At 51.3% G+C, this 20,327-nt stretch overlaps 1 protein-coding gene across 1 annotated transcript in view; it reads left to right on the top strand.

Annotated features, from left to right (window-relative positions):
• Positions 1-20,327, top strand: part of ZNF276 (zinc finger protein 276) — a 43,697-nt gene that overhangs the window by 843 nt on the left and 22,527 nt on the right. Inside the window, 4 exon segments of the mRNA XM_077450904.1 lie at positions 10,337-10,617; positions 10,619-10,647; positions 12,498-12,541; positions 14,019-14,435. Coding sequence (XP_077307030.1) covers positions 10,337-10,617; positions 10,619-10,647; positions 12,498-12,541; positions 14,019-14,435 — 771 coding nt within the window.

Below are 20,327 nucleotides of genomic sequence, written 5' to 3'. Positions count from 1 at the left end.
GAGTCAACCAATCAGATTCAGGAGTGGACCGGCCAATCGGGACTAGCAGGAGATTCCCGGTGCTCCGTTGGCCGGGGTGGGCCGGGTTCAGCCGCGGTGCAATCTGCCCGTCACCGGCAACAGCGGGCGCCAGACGGGCAGATCGAGATTCCTGCAGAGGATCGCCTGTAGTGAGTTCTCTCAGGTCACGCCCCTCCTCTCTTCTCCTCTATCCCCATTGGCTTGTAAGATCATCTGGGATAGAAGAGAGGAGGGGCCACCGGGGAGCAGCGCTGCGTGACGTGAGAGAGAACTGACTACAGGCGCTTCCTGCGCTACTCTGCGTGCTGAATACTAAGATCCCGCTATGTGCCCCATCATCTGCCCCCTGATGTGCCCCATCATCTGCCCCCTGATGTGCCCCATCATCTGCCCCCTGATGTGCCCCATCATCTGCCCCCTGATGTGCCCCATCATCTGCCCCCTGATGTGCCCCATCATCTGTCCCGTAATGTGCCATGTGCCCCCTGATATGCCCCATGCCCCGATGTACTGTACCCTGATGTGTTGTGCCCCGGGCCGGTGTGGATGAAGTCCAGGGCCACATTTTTGCCCCGATCCTCATCAGATTCCAATCTCTCCTCCATGGAGACCAAAGATCTGTCCAAGGACATCGGGGAGAAGATTGTAGAGCTACACAAGGCTGGAATGGGCTACAAGACCATCGCCAATCAGCTTGGTGAGAGGTGACAACAGTTGGTGGGATTATTATTCACAAAATAACGATGGATCTCCTCGGTCTGGGGCTCCATGGAAGATCTCACCTCGTGGAGGATCAATGATCAGGAGAACGGCGAGGAATCCGCCCAGAACTACACCGGAGAATCTTCTCCATGATCTCAGCTGGGACCATAGTCACCAAGAGAACAATCGGTGACACACCGCGAGGGACTGAAATCCTGCAGCCCCCGCTCAGGAAATCACATGTACAGGTCCCCCCCGCTCAGGAAATCACATGTACAGGTCCCCCCCGCTCAGGAAATCACATGTACAGGTCCCCCCGCTCAGGAAATCACATGTACAGGTCCCCCCGCTCAGGAAATCACATGTACAGGTCCCCCCGCTCAGGAAATCACATGTACAGGTCCCCCCGCTCAGGAAATCACATGTACAGGTCCCCCCCGCTCAGCAAATCACATGTACAGGTCCCCCCCGCTCAGGAAATCACATGTACAGGTCCCCCCGCTCAGGAAATCACATGTACAGGTCCCCCCGCTCAGGAAATCACATGTACAGGTCCCCCCGCACAGGAAATCACATGTACAGGTCCCCCCGCTCAGGAAATCACATGTACAGGTCCCCCGCTCAGGAAATCACATGTACAGGTCCCCCCGCTCAGGAAATCACATGTACAGGTCCCCCCCGCTCAGCAAATCACATGTACAGGTCCCCCCGCTCAGGAAATCACATGTACAGGTCCCCCCGCTCAGGAAATCACATGTACAGGTCCCCCGCTCAGGAAATCACATGTACAGGTCCCCCCGCTCAGGAAATCACATGTACAGGTCCCCCCGCTCAGGAAATCACATGTACAGGTCCCCCGCTCAGGAAATCACATGTACAGGTCCCCCCGCTCAGGAAATCACATGTACAGGTCCCCCGCTCAGGAAATCACATGTACAGGTCCCCCCGCTCAGGAAATCACATGTACAGGTCCCCCCCGCTCAGCAAATCACATGTACAGGTCCCCCCCGCTCAGCAAATCACATGTACAGGTCCCCCCCGCTCAGCAAATCACATGTACAGGTCCCCCCCGCTCAGCAAATCACATGTACAGGTCCCCCCGCTCAGGAAATCACATGTACAGGTCCCCCCGCTCAGGAAATCACATGTACAGGTCCCCCCGCTCAGGAAATCACATGTACAGGTCCCCCCGCTCAGGAAATCACATGTACAGGTCCCCCCGCTCAGGAAATCACATGTACAGGTCCCCCCGCTCAGGAAATCACATGTACAGGTCCCCCCCGCTCAGCAAATCACATGTACAGGTCCCCCCCGCTCAGGAAATCACATGTACAGGTCCCCCCGCTCAGGAAATCACATGTACAGGTCCCCCCGCTCAGGAAATCACATGTACAGGTCCCCCCGCTCAGGAAATCACATGTACAGGTCCCCCCGCTCAGGAAATCACATGTACAGGTCCCCCGCTCAGGAAATCACATGTACAGGTCCCCCCGCTCAGGAAATCACATGTACAGGTCCCCCCCGCTCAGCAAATCACATGTACAGGTCCCCCCCGCTCAGCAAATCACATGTACAGGTCCCCCCCGCTCAGCAAATCACATGTACAGGTCCCCCCCGCTCAGCAAATCACATGTACAGGTCCCCCCGCTCAGGAAATCACATGTACAGGTCCCCCCGCTCAGGAAATCACATGTACAGGTCCCCCCGCTCAGGAAATCACATGTACAGGTCCCCCCGCTCAGGAAATCACATGTACAGGTCCCCCCGCTCAGGAAATCACATGTACAGGTCCCCCCCGCTCAGGAAATCACATGTACAGATCCCCCCGCTCAGGAAATCACATGTACAGGTCCCCCGCTCAGGAAATCACATGTACAGGTCCCCCCGCTCAGGAAATCACATGTACAGGTCCCCCCGCTCAGGAAATCACATGTACAGGTCCCCCCGCTCAGGAAATCACATGTACAGGTCCCCCCGCTCAGGAAATCACATGTACAGGTCCCCCCGCTCAGGAAATCACATGTACAGGTCCCCCCGCTCAGGAAATCACATGTACAGGTCCCCCCGCTCAGGAAATCACATGTACAGGTCCCCCCGCTCAGGAAATCACATGTACAGGTCCCCCGCTCAGGAAATCACATGTACAGGTCCCCCCGCTCAGGAAATCACATGTACAGGTCCCCCCCGCTCAGCAAATCACATGTACAGGTCCCCCCCGCTCAGGAAATCACATGTACAGGTCCCCCCGCTCAGGAAATCACATGTACAGGTCCCCCGCTCAGGAAATCACATGTACAGGTCCCCCCGCTCAGGAAATCACATGTACAGGTCCCCCCGCTCAGGAAATCACATGTACAGGTCCCCCGCTCAGGAAATCACATGTACAGGTCCCCCCGCTCAGGAAATCACATGTACAGGTCCCCCGCTCAGGAAATCACATGTACAGGTCCCCCCGCTCAGGAAATCACATGTACAGGTCCCCCCCGCTCAGCAAATCACATGTACAGGTCCCCCCGCTCAGGAAATCACATGTACAGGTCCCCCCCGCTCAGCAAATCACATGTACAGGTCCCCCGCTCAGGAAATCACATGTACAGGTCCCCCCCGCTCAGCAAATCACATGTACAGGTCCCCCGCTCAGCAAATCACATGTACAGGTCCCCCCCGCTCAGCAAATCACATGTACAGGTCCCCCCGCTCAGGAAATCACATGTACAGGTCCCCCCGCTCAGGAAATCACATGTACAGGTCCCCCCGCTCAGGAAATCACATGTACAGGTCCCCCCGCTCAGGAAATCACATGTACAGGTCCCCCCGCTCAGGAAATCACATGTACAGGTCCCCCCGCTCAGGAAATCACATGTACAGGTCCCCCCGCTCAGGAAATCACATGTACAGGTCCCCCCGCTCAGGAAATCACATGTACAGGTCCCCCCGCTCAGGAAATCACATGTACAGGTCCCCCGCTCAGGAAATCACATGTACAGGTCCCCCCGCTCAGGAAATCACATGTACAGGTCCCCCCCGCTCAGCAAATCACATGTACAGGTCCCCCCCGCTCAGGAAATCACATGTACAGGTCCCCCCGCTCAGGAAATCACATGTACAGGTCCCCCCGCTCAGGAAATCACATGTACAGGTCCCCCCGCTCAGGAAATCACATGTACAGGTCCCCCCGCTCAGGAAATCACATGTACAGGTCCCCCGCTCAGGAAATCACATGTACAGGTCCCCCCGCTCAGGAAATCACATGTACAGGTCCCCCCGCTCAGCAAATCACATGTACAGGTCCCCCCCGCTCAGCAAATCACATGTACAGGTCCCCCCCGCTCAGCAAATCACATGTACAGGTCCCCCCCGCTCAGCAAATCACATGTACAGGTCCCCCCGCTCAGGAAATCACATGTACAGGTCCCCCCGCTCAGGAAATCACATGTACAGGTCCCCCGCTCAGGAAATCACATGTACAGGTCCCCCCGCTCAGGAAATCACATGTACAGGTCCCCCCCGCTCAGCAAATCACATGTACAGGTCCCCCCCGCTCAGCAAATCACATGTACAGGTCCCCCCCGCTCAGCAAATCACATGTACAGGTCCCCCCCGCTCAGCAAATCACATGTACAGGTCCCCCCCGCTCAGCAAATCACATGTACAGGTCCCCCCGCTCAGCAAATCACATGTACAGGTCCCCCCCGCTCAGCAAATCACATGTACAGGTCCGTCTGAAGATCACTAATGAACATTGAATGATTCCGAGGAGAGCCGGGGAAAGTGTTGTGGTCAGAGGAGACCAAAATCTTTGGCATCAACTCAACTTGCCGTGTTTGGAGGAGGAGGAATGCCGCCTATGACCCCAAGGACACCATCCCCCACCGTCATACATGGAGGTCCTATGACCCCAAGGACACCATCCCCCACCGTCATACATGGAGGTCCTATGACCCCAAGAACACCATCCCCCACCATCATACATGGAGGACCTATGACCCCAAGAACACCATCCCCCACCATCATACATGGAGGACCTATGACCCCAAGAACACCCCCCCCCACCATCATACATGGAAGCACAAACAATAAGCTTTGTGGGGGTTTTCTGCTAAAAGGACAACTTCACCGCATCAAAGAGACGATGGACGGGGCCATGTACCATAAAATTTTGGGTGAGAACCTCCTTTCCTCAGCCAGGGCATTGAAGATGGGTCATGGATGGGTCTTCCAGCATGACAATGACCCCAAAACACACGGCCAAGGCAACAAAGGCGCTCAAGAAGAAGAACATTGAGGTCCCGGAGTGGTCTAGCCAATCTCTAGACCTTAATCCCATAGAAAATATGTGGAGGGAGCTGAAGGTTGGAGTCACCAAATGTCAGCCTGGAAACCTTCATGACTTGGAGAGGATCTGCAAAGAGGACAAAATCCCTCCTGAGATGTGCGAACCTGGAGGCCAACTCCAAGAAACGTCTGACCTCTGTGATCAACAAGGGTTTCTCCACCAACTACTAAGTCATGTTCTGTGAGGGGTTCACATACTTATAAATTGATTTGCATTTTAATGAATGAAATAACTTTTATCAAATGTGTTTTTCTGGATATTTTTGTTGTTATTCTCTCGTTGTTCTATAAACCGACCAATAAAATTACAGACGATCGTTTATAATCCTCCTCGGTTTACTGATCACAGGAGGTCGGCTGATTGGCACCAATCAGAGTACAGTTTGTATTTTGTGAATGAATGCAAAGTGTTCACTGATTGGATGAGGTGAGAAGCGTTTGCTGTGTAGTAGTGTTGAGGCAGTGATGTAATAGCGGTGAAGCAGTGATGTAATAGCGGTAAAGCAGTGATGTAGTAGTGGTGAAGAAGTGATGTAGTAGCGGTGAAGAAGTGATGTAGTAGCGGTGAAGAAGTGATGTAGTAGCGGTGAAGCAGTGACGTAGTAGCGGTGAGGCGGTGAAGTAGTGATGTAGAAGCAGTGACGTAGAAGCGGTGAAGCTGTGACGTAGTAGCGGTGAAGTAGTGACGTAGTAGCGGTGAAGCAGTGAAGTAGTAGCAGTGACGTAGTAGCAGTGACGTAGTAGCGGTGAAGCAGTGAAGTAGTGATGTAGTAGCAGTGACGTAGTAGCGGTGAAGCAGTGAAGTAGTGATGTAGTAGCAGTGACGTAGTAGCGGTGAAGCTGTGACGTAGTAGCGGTGAAGCAGTGACGTAGTAGCGGTGAAGCTGTGACGTAGTAGCGGTGAAGCTGTGACGTACTAGCGGTGAAGCAGTGACGTAGTAGCGGTGAAGCAGTGACGTAGTAGCGGTGAAGCTGTGACGTAGTAGCGGTGAAGCAGTGATGTAATAGGGGTGAAGCAGTGATGTAGTAGCGGTGAAGCTGTGACGTAGTAGCGGTGAAGTAGTGACGTAGTAGCGGTGAAGTAGTGACGTAGTAGCGGTGAAGCAGTGAAGTAGTAGCAGTGACGTAGTAGCAGTGACGTAGTAGCGGTGAAGCAGTGAAGTAGTGATGTAGTAGCAGTGACGTAGTAGCGGTGAAGCAGTGAAGTAGTGATGTAGTAGCAGTGACGTAGTAGCGGTGAAGCTGTGACGTAGTAGCGGTGAAGCAGTGACGTAGTAGCGGTGAAGCTGTGACGTAGTAGCGGTGAAGCTGTGACGTACTAGCGGTGAAGCAGTGACGTAGTAGCGGTGAAGCAGTGACGTAGTAGCGGTGAAGCTGTGACGTAGTAGCGGTGAAGCAGTGACGTAGTAGCGGTGAAGCTGTGACGTAGTAGCGGTGAAGCTGTGACGTAGTAGCGGTGAAGCTGTGACGTAGTAGCGGTGAAGCAGTGACGTAGTAGCGGTGAAGCTGTGACGTAGTAGCGGTGAAGCAGTGACGTAGTAGCGGTGAAGCTGTGACGTAGTAGCGGTGAAGCTGTGACGTAGTAGCGGTGAAGCTGTGACGTAGTAGCGGTGAAGCTGTGACGTAGTAGCGGTGAAGCAGTGACGTAGTAGCGGTGAAGCTGTGACGTAGTAGCGGTGAAGCTGTGACGTAGTAGCGGTGAAGCTGTGACGTAGTAGCGGTGAAGCAGTGACGTAGTAGCGGTGAAGCTGTGACGTAGTAGCGGTGAAGCTGTGACGTAGTAGCGGTGAAGCTGTGACGTAGTAGCGGTGAAGCAGTGACGTAGTAGCGGTGAAGCTGTGACGTAGCGGTGAAGCAGTGACGTAGTAGCGGTGAAGCTGTGACGTAGTAGCGGTGAAGCTGTGACGTAGTAGCGGTGAAGCAGTGACGTAGTAGCGGTGAAGCTGTGACGTAGTAGCGGTGAAGCTGTGACGTAGTAGCGGTGAAGCTGTGACGTAGTAGCGGTGAAGCTGTGACGTAGTAGCGGTGAAGCAGTGACGTAGTAGCGGTGAAGCTGTGACGTAGTAGCGGTGAAGCTGTGACGTAGTAGCGGTGAAGCTGTGACGTAGTAGCGGTGAAGCAGTGACGTAGTAGCGGTGAAGCTGTGACGTAGTAGCGGTGAAGCAGTGACGTAGCGGTGACATGTGACGTAGTAGCGGTGAAGCAGTGACGTAGCGGTGAAGCAGTGACGTAGTAGCGGTGAAGCAGTGACGTAGCGGTGAAGCAGTGACGTAGTAGCGGTGAAGCTGTGACGTAGTAGCGGTGAAGCTGTGACGTAGTAGCGGTGAAGCAGTGACGTAGCGGTGAAGCTGTGACGTAGTAGCGGTGAAGCAGTGACGTAGCGGTGAAGCAGTGACGTAGTAGCGGTGAAGCTGTGACGTAGTAGCGGTGAAGCTGTGACGTAGTAGCGGTGAAGCTGTGACGTAGTAGCGGTGAAGCTGTGACGTAGTAGCGGTGAAGCTGTGACGTAGTAGCGGTGAAGCAGTGACGTAGTAGCGGTGAAGCTGTGACGTAGTAGCGGTGAAGCTGTGACGTAGTAGCGGTGAAGCTGTGACGTAGTAGCGGTGAAGCTGTGACGTAGTAGCGGTGAAGCTGTGACGTAGTAGCGGTGAAGCTGTGACGTAGTAGCGGTGAAGCTGTGACGTAGTAGCGGTGAAGCAGTGACGTAGCGGTGAAGCAGTGACGTAGTAGCGGTGAAGCTGTGACGTAGTAGCGGTAAAGCTGTGACGTAGTAGCGGTGAAGCTGTGACGTAGTAGCGGTGAAGCAGTGACGTAGTAGCGGTGAAGCTGTGACGTAGTAGCGGTGAAGCAGTGACGTAGTAGCGGTGAAGCTGTGACGTAGTAGCGGTGAAGCTGTGACGTAGTAGCGGTGAAGCTGTGACGTAGTAGCGGTGAAGCTGTGACGTAGTAGCGGTGAAGCAGTGACGTAGTAGCGGTGAAGCTGTGACGTAGTAGCGGTGAAGCAGTGACGTAGTAGCGGTGAAGCTGTGACGTAGTAGCGGTGAAGCTGTGACGTAGTAGCGGTGAAGCTGTGACGTAGTAGCGGTGAAGCTGTGACGTAGTAGCGGTGAAGCTGTGACGTAGTAGCGGTGAAGCTGTGACGTAGTAGCGGTGAAGCAGTGACGTAGTAGCGGTGAAGCAGTGACGTAGTAGCGGTGAAGCTGTGACGTAGTAGCGGTGAAGCAGTGACGTAGTAGCGGTGAAGCTGTGACGTAGTAGCGGTGAAGCAGTGACGTAGTAGCGGTGAAGCAGTGACGTAGTAGCGGTGAAGCTGTGACGTAGTAGCGGTGAAGCAGTGACGTAGTAGCGGTGAAGCTGTGACGTAGTAGCGGTGAAGCTGTGACGTAGTAGCGGTGAAGCTGTGACGTAGTAGCGGTGAAGCAGTGACGTAGTAGCGGTGAAGCTGTGACGTAGCGGTGAAGCAGTGACGTAGTAGCGGTGAAGCTGTGACGTAGTAGCGGTGAAGCAGTGACGTAGTAGCGGTGAAGCAGTGACGTAGTAGCGGTGAAGCTGTGACGTAGTAGCGGTGAAGCTGTGACGTAGTAGCGGTGAAGCTGTGACGTAGTAGCGGTGAAGCTGTGACGTAGTAGCGGTGAAGCAGTGACGTAGTAGCGGTGAAGCTGTGACGTAGTAGCGGTGAAGCTGTGACGTAGTAGCGGTGAAGCTGTGACGTAGTAGCGGTGAAGCTGTGACGTAGTAGCGGTGAAGCAGTGACGTAGTAGCGGTGAAGCTGTGACGTAGTAGCGGTGAAGCAGTGACGTAGCGGTGAACATGTGACGTAGTAGCGGTGAAGCAGTGACGTAGCGGTGAAGCAGTGACGTAGTAGCGGTGAAGCAGTGACGTAGCGGTGAAGCAGTGACGTAGTAGCGGTGAAGCTGTGACGTAGTAGCGGTGAAGCTGTGACGTAGTAGCGGTGAAGCAGTGACGTAGCGGTGAAGCTGTGACGTAGTAGCGGTGAAGCAGTGACGTAGCGGTAAAGCAGTGACGTAGTAGCGGTGAAGCTGTGACGTAGTAGCGGTGAAGCTGTGACGTAGTAGCGGTGAAGCTGTGACGTAGTAGCGGTGAAGCTGTGACGTAGTAGCGGTGAAGCTGTGACGTAGTAGCGGTGAAGCAGTGACGTAGTAGCGGTGAAGCTGTGACGTAGTAGCGGTGAAGCTGTGACGTAGTAGCGGTGAAGCTGTGACGTAGTAGCGGTGAAGCTGTGACGTAGTAGCGGTGAAGCTGTGACGTAGTAGCGGTGAAGCTGTGACGTAGAGCGGTGAAGCTGTGACGTAGTAGCGGTGAAGCAGTGACGTAGCGGTGAAGCAGTGACGTAGTAGCGGTGAAGCTGTGACGTAGTAGCGGTAAAGCTGTGACGTAGTAGCGGTGAAGCTGTGACGTAGTAGCGGTGAAGCAGTGACGTAGTAGCGGTGAAGCTGTGACGTAGTAGCGGTGAAGCAGTGACGTAGTAGCGGTGAAGCTGTGACGTAGTAGCGGTGAAGCTGTGACGTAGTAGCGGTGAAGCTGTGACGTAGTAGCGGTGAAGCTGTGACGTAGTAGCGGTGAAGCAGTGACGTAGTAGCGGTGAAGCTGTGACGTAGTAGCGGTGAAGCTGTGACGTAGTAGCGGTGAAGCTGTGACGTAGTAGCGGTGAAGCTGTGACGTAGTAGCGGTGAAGCTGTGACGTAGTAGCGGTGAAGCTGTGACGTAGTAGCGGTGAAGCTGTGACGTAGTAGCGGTGAAGCTGTGACGTAGTAGCGGTGAAGCAGTGACGTAGTAGCGGTGAAGCAGTGACGTAGTAGCGGTGAAGCTGTGACGTAGTAGCGGTGAAGCAGTGACGTAGTAGCGGTGAAGCTGTGACGTAGTAGCGGTGAAGCAGTGACGTAGTAGCGGTGAAGCAGTGACGTAGTAGCGGTGAAGCTGTGACGTAGTAGCGGTGAAGCAGTGACGTAGTAGCGGTGAAGCTGTGACGTAGTAGCGGTGAAGCTGTGACGTAGTAGCGGTGAAGCAGTGACGTAGTAGCGGTGAAGCAGTGACGTAGTAGCGGTGAAGCAGTGACGTAGTAGCGTTGTAGTTGAGTCATCTACTATAGTGATTTCCACCTTCCAGGGACATCAGTCGGGTCGGGTATTCACATCGATCGATCTGTAATAATTCTCCATCCTGGGATCGCTCTCTAGGAATGATCGCTCCGTATTGGAGGATTCAGTTGCTGGGAATGATAGTGACCGCCCCTTTCCCTTGTCTCCTCCCCCTCCAGGTATCGGTAAGACGCTGAGCACCGGGTACTGCCGGCTTTGCCATGGCAAGTTCTCGTCCCGCAGTCTGCGGCAGGCCTTCGGGAAGGTGCCGGTCACCGGCGGGAGCTCGGAGAAGCAGAAGCGGATGGATCAGGTCTTCTTTGCCGACTTCCAGCAGCTGGTCGGGGTGTCGGTCCGCCGGGACCCCCGACTGCCGCAGTTTGTATGCAAGGACTGCCACGCCCAGTTCTACAAATGCCGCAGCGTGCTGAGGACATTCATCCAGAGGGTGAACCTCTCCCCCGACCTGCCAGGACACCAACATAACCAGGTGTGTGCCGCTGTCACCGGGGGGAGGGGGGGAGGGGCATGATTAACCTCTTCATGACCCGGCTCAGTGAAGTCTGGGGATCCACCGACTTTTACTTTATCGCCCCCTGTTGGCTGTCCGCAGGCCTCACACTATGCCAGGCACCATTGTTTTGTAAACAAAGCCATGTGATCACTATGATTGGTTCCTGTTCACGTGACAGCCAATCAAAAGTTCCCAACAGTTGGAGACCATTCCTGCTGGTGACAGTGTAGTCTTGGAATCAGGAGCCTCATTATAACAGCAGATTATTGATCATGGGGCATCATACCAGAGGGGGGGGAGGGGAACGCAAACTTTTCATGCCAAACAGAAGGTCTGCTTTTCTGACCTACCTCCCCGCCGGTCAGTGACTGTACAGGAGGCGGGGGAGGTGGGGGAGGGGGGAGGCGGGGGAGGGGGGGGTCGCTCATCACACTGCCTTCTGTTTGGTTTGGAAGGTTCACTTTAATCTACAGATCAGTGGCAGGAAAACAGAAAACGTCGGATAACCCCCGGAGCTTACGCTCTATAAACCGGGCTGGTGGGAGGAGTTCAGGAGGATTTCGCTCTTTAACCTCTTCACGCCCGCACTACAGCCAAAAGCCGGCCACAGCGCGGGGCCTCGATTGCCGGAACGGCGTCCGTGTACCTCCTTCCGTGCATGGGCTGCGGTCAGTGATCCTGGCCCCTTACCATGTGATCAGCTGTCAGCCAATGACCGCTCTCGCTTTCTCTCTCTCTTTTTTTTTTTGTGTAGAGCCAAGCCCATGAGATGTCCGGCACCTCGCTGGACTCGGCTCATCTTCTGCCTTCATTCCTGGAATTTAGCTTTAAAGTGCAAGTTCACCTTCAACTAAAACCCCAACCCCCTCTCTACCTAGGCACGTTTGAGTTTAAAACATGTAATACAGACACCTACAGTGTCTGACAAAAGTAAGTACACCCCTCAGTGACATTTCTTCTCTCTTTTCATGTGACAACACTGAAGAAATGACACTTGTCTACAATGTAAAGTAGTGAGTGTACAGCTTGTATAACAGTGTAAATTTCCTGTCCCCTCAAAATAAGGGGACACCAAATTTACAAAAATTGTGTGGGGGTGTACTTACTTTTGTGAGATACTGTACCTCTCCCAATTGCTACCTCAAATGGCAACATCTGCACTGTAATGTCCCATAGACTAGAATCAGACCACCGTTCAACATTGCAGGCCCAACCTATATAAGTTACATAGTTAGTCAGGCTGAAAAAAGACACAAGTCCATCAAGTGCAACCACAAAAAAATAAATAAAATGTAATAATAATATCATACCAGCCCATATACCCAATTCTATACCCAGAGTTGATCCAGAGGAAGGCAAAAAACCCCAGCAGAGCCATGATCCAATTTTCTAAAGCAGGGGAAAAAATTCCTTCCTGACCCCCAGAGAGGCAATCGGATTTTCCCCGGATCACCTTTCCCTATAAATGTCACCCCGTTATATTCTGTACAAGTCTCCGGGAAGTCGCTGCTCTCTAGATTTTGTCAGCCAAAATGTAAATTCTGCCCTTAGAGGGGGAGGTGAGAAAGCACTTTGGTGGGGGGCAAAGCTTAGGATAGTTTAGGGAGCTTCCTTTGATGGAGGGTCCTTCTTCCTTTGATTTCCACTCACTGCTGCTTGTGTACATCCACTGGTATATGTGGGGCACCCCAGGTATGCATGTCCGCCCCCCCCCCCCCACTGTGGCATCATTCAGGGTCACCCCGGGTATGACTGACCCCCCCCCATTCCTTTGGAAAAGAATAGTTGACATTTCTGATTTTCTAATTTCTGTTTTATCTTCACAGCAAACCTCAGAATCCGAATGGTGTTCCCCGGGGCCCCTGTGCAGGTGAGGGAACGGCCCCGCGCCGTCTGATTCATACGTTTGCTTTTGAATTGTAATCAGGTGGTTGGGGGAAGATTCATAGAATGTGTTTGTGTTCTTCCGGCGCTACGCCGACTGCTGTGCGTCTCATAATAGAGAGTTGGGGGGTTCCTGTGCAGAGCTGCAGCTCCTCATCTACATCACAACCTCTGGGAATCCCTTTTCCTTACATGTTTGTAATCCAGGAAGGTGTTCCCAGATTCCCAGATGTGCTCCCTGCTGCCTCCCACATACAAGAAGCCACCAATCACATTCAGACCTTTAAATCAAAACCAAAAAAACTGCGCTTAATGTTAGATGGACAAACAGATTTAGATACAGTGTCTCTCTCTCTCTCTCTCTCTCTCTCTCTCTCTCTCTCTCTCTCTCTCTCTCTCTCTCTCTCTCTCTCTCTCTCTCTCTCTCTCTCTCTGTCTCTCTCTGTCTCTCTCTGTCTCTCTCTCTCTCTCTCTCTCTGTCTCTCTCTGTCTCTCTCTCTCTCTCTCTCTCTCTGTCTCTCTCTGTCTCTCTCTCTCTCTCTGTCTCTCTCTGTCTCTCTCTCTCTCTCTCTCTGTGTCTCTCTGTCTCTCTCTGTCTCTCTCTCTCTCTCTCTCTGTGTCTCTCTCTCTCTCTCTCTCTCTGTCTCTCTCTGTCTCTCTCTGTCTCTCTCTCTCTCTCTCTCTGTGTCTCTCTGTCTCTCTCTGTCTCTCTCTCTCTCTCTCTCTGTGTCTCTCTCTCTCTCTCTCTCTCTCTCTGTCTCTCTCTGTCTCTCTCTGTCTCTCTCTGTCTCTCTCTCTCTCTCTCTCTCTCTGTCTCTCTCTGTCTCTCTCTGTCTCTCTCTCTCTCTCTCTCTGTGTCTCTCTGTCTCTCTCTGTCTCTCTCTCTCTCTCTCTCTCTGTCTCTCTCTGTCTCTCTCTCTCTCTCTCTCTCTCTGTCTCTCTCTGTCTCTCTCTGTCTCTCTCTCTCTCTCTCTCTGTGTCTCTCTCTCTCTCTGTCTCTCTCTGTCTCTCTCTGTCTCTCCCTCTCTCTGTCTCTCTCTGTCTCTCTCTCTGTCTCTCTCTGTCTCTCTCTCTCTGTCTCTCTCTCTCTCTCTCTCTCTCTCTCTCTCTCTCTCTCTCTCTCTCTCTATATATAGAATCTAAATCTGCTAGTCCATCTAACACTCCCTCCCCCCAGACTGACAATGCTGCTGTTTGGTGTTCCCCCTGTGCTCCTTCCTCCAGAGTGGGGACGCTCTAATACAGGTGGTTGTGTTACTGGCCATAGGAAATAAAACTAACGCAGCCGCCCCATCTAATTATTGGTAAGCTGCTGTAAAAGACATTTTTGGTTTTGGGTCTAATATACAATTTTTCATGTACAGCTGTTTTTTTGTTTTTTTTTTACTTTAGTAATTTTGATTTGTTTTTATTAATAAAATAAAACTTTTACTCTTTGCCTGACCTGGTTTTGTGGCTTTCAGATCTGATCACCTCCAGCCCGGAATGTCTGCACAGCCTGGTGAGCTGGACCCACAGCCATGCCGGAGGCTGCCCCTGTGTACCCAGCCTGCAGCAGGTCCTCTCCGCCCAGTACTATGGCATCATACGGGCGGTGTGGGGGTGTGGCGAGGGACACGACTACATCATGGAAGCCGACTCTGACTCTGTCACCTCTCACCACGAGGAAATCCAGAAGATGCCGAGCGGTAATGGAGTGCCAGCGGTCAGTACAGGGGGGGGCCCGGTGCCCGTAGGATACAGCCCATCAGAGAGGATGGAGACCACCGTGCCGCTTCCTGAGACCGCCAGGGCTGCTAATCTTCCATCGCAGAACAGATCGCCAGCTCTGCCTTTGGAGACTCCCGCACCGCCGTGCCCTGAGCTGGACTCCATGCAAGGTGCGTCTATCTCCATTATAGACACTAGACAAGAACAGAAGTGGAGGCCTAACCACTCCCAAACCATCCTATTGCCAAATGACGGCCGGGCGGGACTTTCATTGCTCCGGGTGGATGCATGGCGCTACGACACGATCTGGCTGATCAGTGTACCATGTGATCGTTGTGACCAATCACAGCAGATCACATGACAATTGTAAACAATGAATGGCTTTAAAGTGTTTGTAAGGGTTTGTTTTTAAAAATAAAATAAAAATAACAAACATATCATACTAACCTCCACTGTGCAGCTCGTTCTGCGCAGAGTGGCCCCGAACCTCCTCTTCTGGGGTCCCTCGGCGGCTCTCGCGGCTCCTTCCCACATCAGATAGCCCCCATGGGAGAAGCGATGTCCTGGGGGCGCGCTCCCGAGTCCAGCATTTGGCGCCCATAGTGACCGAATGCAGGACTCGGCCCCAGCACCCACATCATTGGATTTGAATGACAGCAGTGGGAGCCAATGGCTGCGCTGCTATCAATCTATTCAATCAAGAGCCGAGAACCTCGGTCAGAGAGACAGCGCGTCCCCGTGGGTCAAGTTCCAGGGCTCAGGTAAGTAAAATGGGGGGGGGGGCGGTCACTGCCAGGTGTTTTTTCACCACTTAAACACCGGACCATTTTGCTGGCCAAAGACCAGACCACTTTTTGTGATTCGGCACTGCGCCACTTTAACTGACAATTGCGCGGTCGTGGCGACGTGGCTCCCAAACAAAATTGACGTCCTTTCCCCCCTCCCCCCCCACAAATAGAGCTTTCTTTTGGTGGTATTTGATCACCTCTGCGGTTTATTTTTATTTTTTGCGCTATAAACAAAAAAAGAGCGACAATTTTGATAATAACGCATTATTTTTTACATTTTGCTATAATAAATATCCCCTTTAGTTTAGGCCGATACGTATTCTTCTACATATTTTTGGTACAAAAAAATCGCACTAAGCGTTTATTGATTGGTTTGCATTTAGATTTATGACAGTTAATTTTATAATTTTTTTTTATTTTTTTACTTGTAATGGCGACGATCAGCGATTTTTATTGTGACTGCGACATTATGGCGGACACATTGGACATTTTTGGGACCATTGTCATTTATACAGCAATCAGTGCTATTTAAATGCAGTGATTCCTGTGTAAATGACACTGGCAGTGTAAGGGTTAAGCATGTCATAGGGAGTGATTCTAACTGTGGGGGGCGGGGCTACGTGTGACACGTCACTGATCAGCTCTCCCAATCACAGGGAGCAGAGATCAGTGGCACTGTCACTAGGCAGAACGGGGAGATGCTTGTTTACATTAGCATCTCCCCGTTCTTCCTCCCTGTGAGATGACCGCGGGTATCCCTGCGGCAATCGAGTCCGCGGGACCCGCGACCCGACTCATGGAGCTCGCTCCTGGCGGTGCGCGTGCGCCAGGCTGCCTCTTAAAGGGCAACATACAGGTATGTTTGTTTGCCTGTACGAGCCCTTTTGCCAACATATATATCAGAGTGAGGTGGTCGGCAAGCAGTTAATGCATAGGATGCACGAGGGTTTACAACCCCTTTAATTCAAGCCATTCATTGTGTACAATTGTGTTGCTACCTGTGATTGGTCACAGTGATCATATGGTACAGACAGGGCTAATCACAGCAACTCACACTGAATGAGTCAACTTCATTCAGTAAAAATGTTTGCTTAGCCTTATACCAATGAAATTCATTGGTATAAGCATTCCTAATGTGAAAAAATAAATCCTGATCTCTTCCCCAGAGTAGTACAATGTTGCTATGGTAACACTGTAATGCTCTGGTTAATTGTTAAAAAATCATCGAAAAAAGGAAAAAAATGTAAATAATTTTTTTTTATTTTTTTTGCATACTGTCACCAGTCAGTGTCCCTGATCACCGCCACATCTGTTATATGATGACGCCGCACTGCACTGGTGACAGGATGTTCAATTTAAAAAAAAAAAGAAAAGAAGCTTTTTTAAGCTCTTCATTTTTTTTTTTTTTTTTAAATGCCAAAAAATGACAACTTCAAACTTGAACTGTTTACTTTCCAAAAAAAGGGTCATTAGGAGGGTATTTGTAGTGTCCTGGTGTTTTGGGGTCTCAAGAAATGCGATCGGCCGTCAGTACATCCGGATTGATCGATTGTCACATATCTACCCCATACATTGCGGACGCTGTAACTTTCCTACACACTAAATCATATACACTGATTTTATTGTCACCCAAGAAATGTAACAGAATACAGTTTGGCCGAAATGTACACTGTCATTGTCACTGTCAATGTCACACTGCTGCGGGGGGAGATCCGGATGTGATTCGCACCGCACTGCAGTGCAAATCACATCCGATCTCCGTAGCGATGCGAGTTCAGCCATACAGATAGTATACAGATAGTATACAGATAGTATACAGATAGTAGGGCTGAATTTGCATCGCACCCGCAGCAAACTCGCACAGGACCCTTTTTTTGGTCTGCAGCAGAATCGGATCGCATGGGTGTTCACAGCATGCGATCCGATTCCTGTGCGAGTTTGCAGATCGCACTGCGATATGCGGACGGATCTGGGGGTGTCATTAACATTTCATTGACACTCCCAGCAGTCCGCATAGGGCAGTGTGAACTGCCGGCGGGAGGCATGCGATGCAGGAAAACACTGCGGATTCGCGGCCTTCCCGCATCGCAATGGTGTGAACCCAGCCTTAGGAGATTTGTAGATTAATTTGGTGCGCTAATGTGGAATCGTTTGTCTCTTTTTTTACATTGACGTTTCTTTCACCTCATTTGCATGTTTGTTGGATATTAAGTAGCAGCACAAACAGGTGTTTCTCATCAGTGCACATCTAAATGAAGAAAGATTATTACTAAATTTTATAACAAATGAAGAAAAACACGTGTTGTTGTTGTTTGTTTTTTTCAAAATTGTGGTCTTTTTTTTTTTTCCGTTTATTTAGCAAAAATAAAAACCCAGAAGTGATTAAATACCACCCAAAGAAAGCTCTATCTGTCTCCAAAAAAATGACAAAAACTCCACATGTGTGCAGCGTCACATGACCGCGCAATTGTCATTCAAATTGTGACCGTGCTGAAAGCTTAAAATTGGCCGGGGCAGGAAGGGGTTAAATAAGCAAGCCTTGCTTTTTGGTGGAAGGACCGCCTTCAAGAGTTAGTTCACCTTTACGCAAAGTCCATAAATGTGATGTAACATCAGACGACCCCCCCCCCCCCCCCCCAGCAGTCCTGAGCTGGCGTAACATCAGAGGACCCCCACCCCTCCTGAGCTAGCCGCAGCAACTGCTCCAGGGATCTGAAGTCCTCGCTGCATTCTCTCCTCTCTGTCCAGTGCTGCAAGGACGATCCAGACAGATTATGATTGGTCAGTGCTGTTCATGTGACAGTGTTGACCAATTAGAAGCCCTCTGGTCTGTCCTGTAACAGTGAGCTAACACTTTAAAGAGGACGTGTGCTGTGGAAGCTGAGCCCAAACAAAACAAGCAGAGGACGAAGGGCCAGTGTTGCCTGTGTGCTCCCTGCAGCAAATTGATTCACCTCTACTGACTCCCTATGCCTGTTCCTGCATGGTGTCCTCATAGGAGGCAGCCATCTTGGCAAATATTTGCCTTCTTGTGCTAGAGCTGCTCCCCTGATGACTAGTAATCTGAAGGGGGGATATTCAAGAAGGAGGAAGTACAGATCCACAGAATGAATGAGGCAGAAGCAGGGAAATCCTTGCACTGTAGGTCTCTAGGTACGGCTTTCTCTCCAGCAAGGAGAACAGTGAGCAGCCGATCAGTGAGATCACCAAATCTCCTGACAAGCAGTCAGAGGCGGCAGTGCCATAGATCAGGGATATGCAATTAGCGGACCTCCAGCTGTTGCAGAACTACAAGTCCCATGAGGCATAGCAAGACTGACAGCCACAAGCATGACACCCAGAGGCAGAGGCATGATGGGACTTGTAGTTTTGCAACAGCTGGAGGTCCACTAATTGCATATCCCTGCCCTAGATGATCTCACGCTGCAGATATACAGCTATAAGGTGCAGGAATTCTACTGCTTATTTCAGAAGTAAAATTCAAGACAAAATATAAACTTTTTCGGGGGATTTTCAAACATTATGGTGCACTAAGCTCACACCTTCCAGCAGAAATGGTCAGTCCGGCTGCAATAGAAGTTTAATTGTAGAACAGAGAAACGTGGGCGGCGGAGGCGAAGAGGAAATAAAAGTGAGCCGTCTTTCCTGATTTAGAAACGGCATTGTGACACATTATTCTTTTTTTCATGTTGCGCATTTTCCATGTTGAGCATTTTAGTTATTTAAAGGAAAATTTCTCTTTTTTTTTTCTTTTCCATTATCACTTTTAAATGTTCACCATCATCCTGGTCACTGGCGAAACCCTCATAATAATTGTCACATGGTGTCGCAGCCTGCTTCTCTTTTGTGTCGTTGTTTTTCGGGTGGATTCAGTGACGGACATTTCTGTGGAAGGACCGCCCTCCTGGGGTTCACCCTCCCTTGGTACTTTACCCAATCCAGTGCTCTCCAATACACTCCATTCAATCAGAACCTTATCTGGGGTCCCATCAAGCCCAGATTTAAAGGCTAAGTTCACCGTTCATAGAAAAAATAAATAGACCTATTCCTTTTTTTTTTCCTGGAAAAATATGTGCTTGGAAAGCATTGCACCCGGGATCAGTAGACTTCTGCACACACATCCTCCGGCTTTGTACAAGCTTTCTGTTTGTAAGCTGGAGGACGTGTCCGTCTGCTGCGGTGGAAGACAGTACTTGTAGTTTGTTCATTCACAGGAAATTGTGACTGAATGATATGGCTGTCTGGGAGTAAAAGCGCCACACGGCTGCTCTCTTTTCAAAAAGTGATAGCGGGTGTGGGGAGAAGAACCCCACCCACTGTCATGGGGGAAGAGGAGGCAGGAGCGGGAACATGTGACCTGTTCCAAAGCTGAACTTATCCTTTAATAGAAAAGCACTCTGCAAGTCTAAGCAGAATGGGCAACCAACATATCTCACTATTATAAAGCTGCTCAAATCGCACCTCCTAATTTAATTACATTCTGAACTAGAACTGTATGGACTTTGGATATACTCGATGTTCTGTTAACCCCTTCATACCGGCGGTACGCATATATGTGACCTCTAGGTGGGCGGGCCTTAATGCCGGCGGTACGCATATATGTGACCTCTAGGTGGGCAGGCCTTCATACCGGCGGTACGCATATATGTGACCTCTAGGTGGGCAGGCCTTCATACCGGCGGTACGCATATATGTGACCTCTAGGTGGGCAGGCCTTCATACCGGCGGTACGCATATATGTGACCTCTAGGTGGGCAGGCCTTCATTCCGGCGGTACGCATATATGTGACTTCTAGGTGGGCAGGCCTTCATGCCGGCGGTACGCATATATGTGACCTCTAGGTGGGCAGGCCTTCATACCGGCGGTACGCATATATGTGACCTCTAGGTGGGCAGGCCTTCATACCGGCGGTATGCATATATGTGACTTCTAGGTGGGCAGGCCTTCATACCGGCGGTACGCATATATGTGACCTCTAGGTGGGCAGGCCTTCATTCTGGCGGTACGCATATATGTGACCTCTAGGTGGGCAGGCCTTCATACCGGCGGTACGCATATATGTGACCTCTAGGTGGGCAGGCCTTCATGCTGGCGGTACGCATATATGTGACCTCTAGGTGGGTGGGCCTTCATGCCGGCGGTACGCATATATGTGACCTCTAGGTGGGCAGGCCTTCATACCGGCGGTACGCATATATGTGACCTCTAGGTGGGTGGGCCTTCATGCCGGCGGTACGCATATATGTGACCTCTAGGTGGGCAGGCCTTCATAC

This window comes from Lithobates pipiens, unplaced genomic scaffold, assembly GCF_037356315.1.
Source record: "Lithobates pipiens isolate NorthernLeopardFrog02 unplaced genomic scaffold, aLitPip1_a1.2 Scaffold_10, whole genome shotgun sequence".
NCBI lineage: Eukaryota > Metazoa > Chordata > Amphibia > Anura > Ranidae > Lithobates > Lithobates pipiens.
The sequence above is the reverse complement of the archived record's forward strand: the minus strand, read 5'-3'. Positions and strand labels throughout refer to the sequence as shown.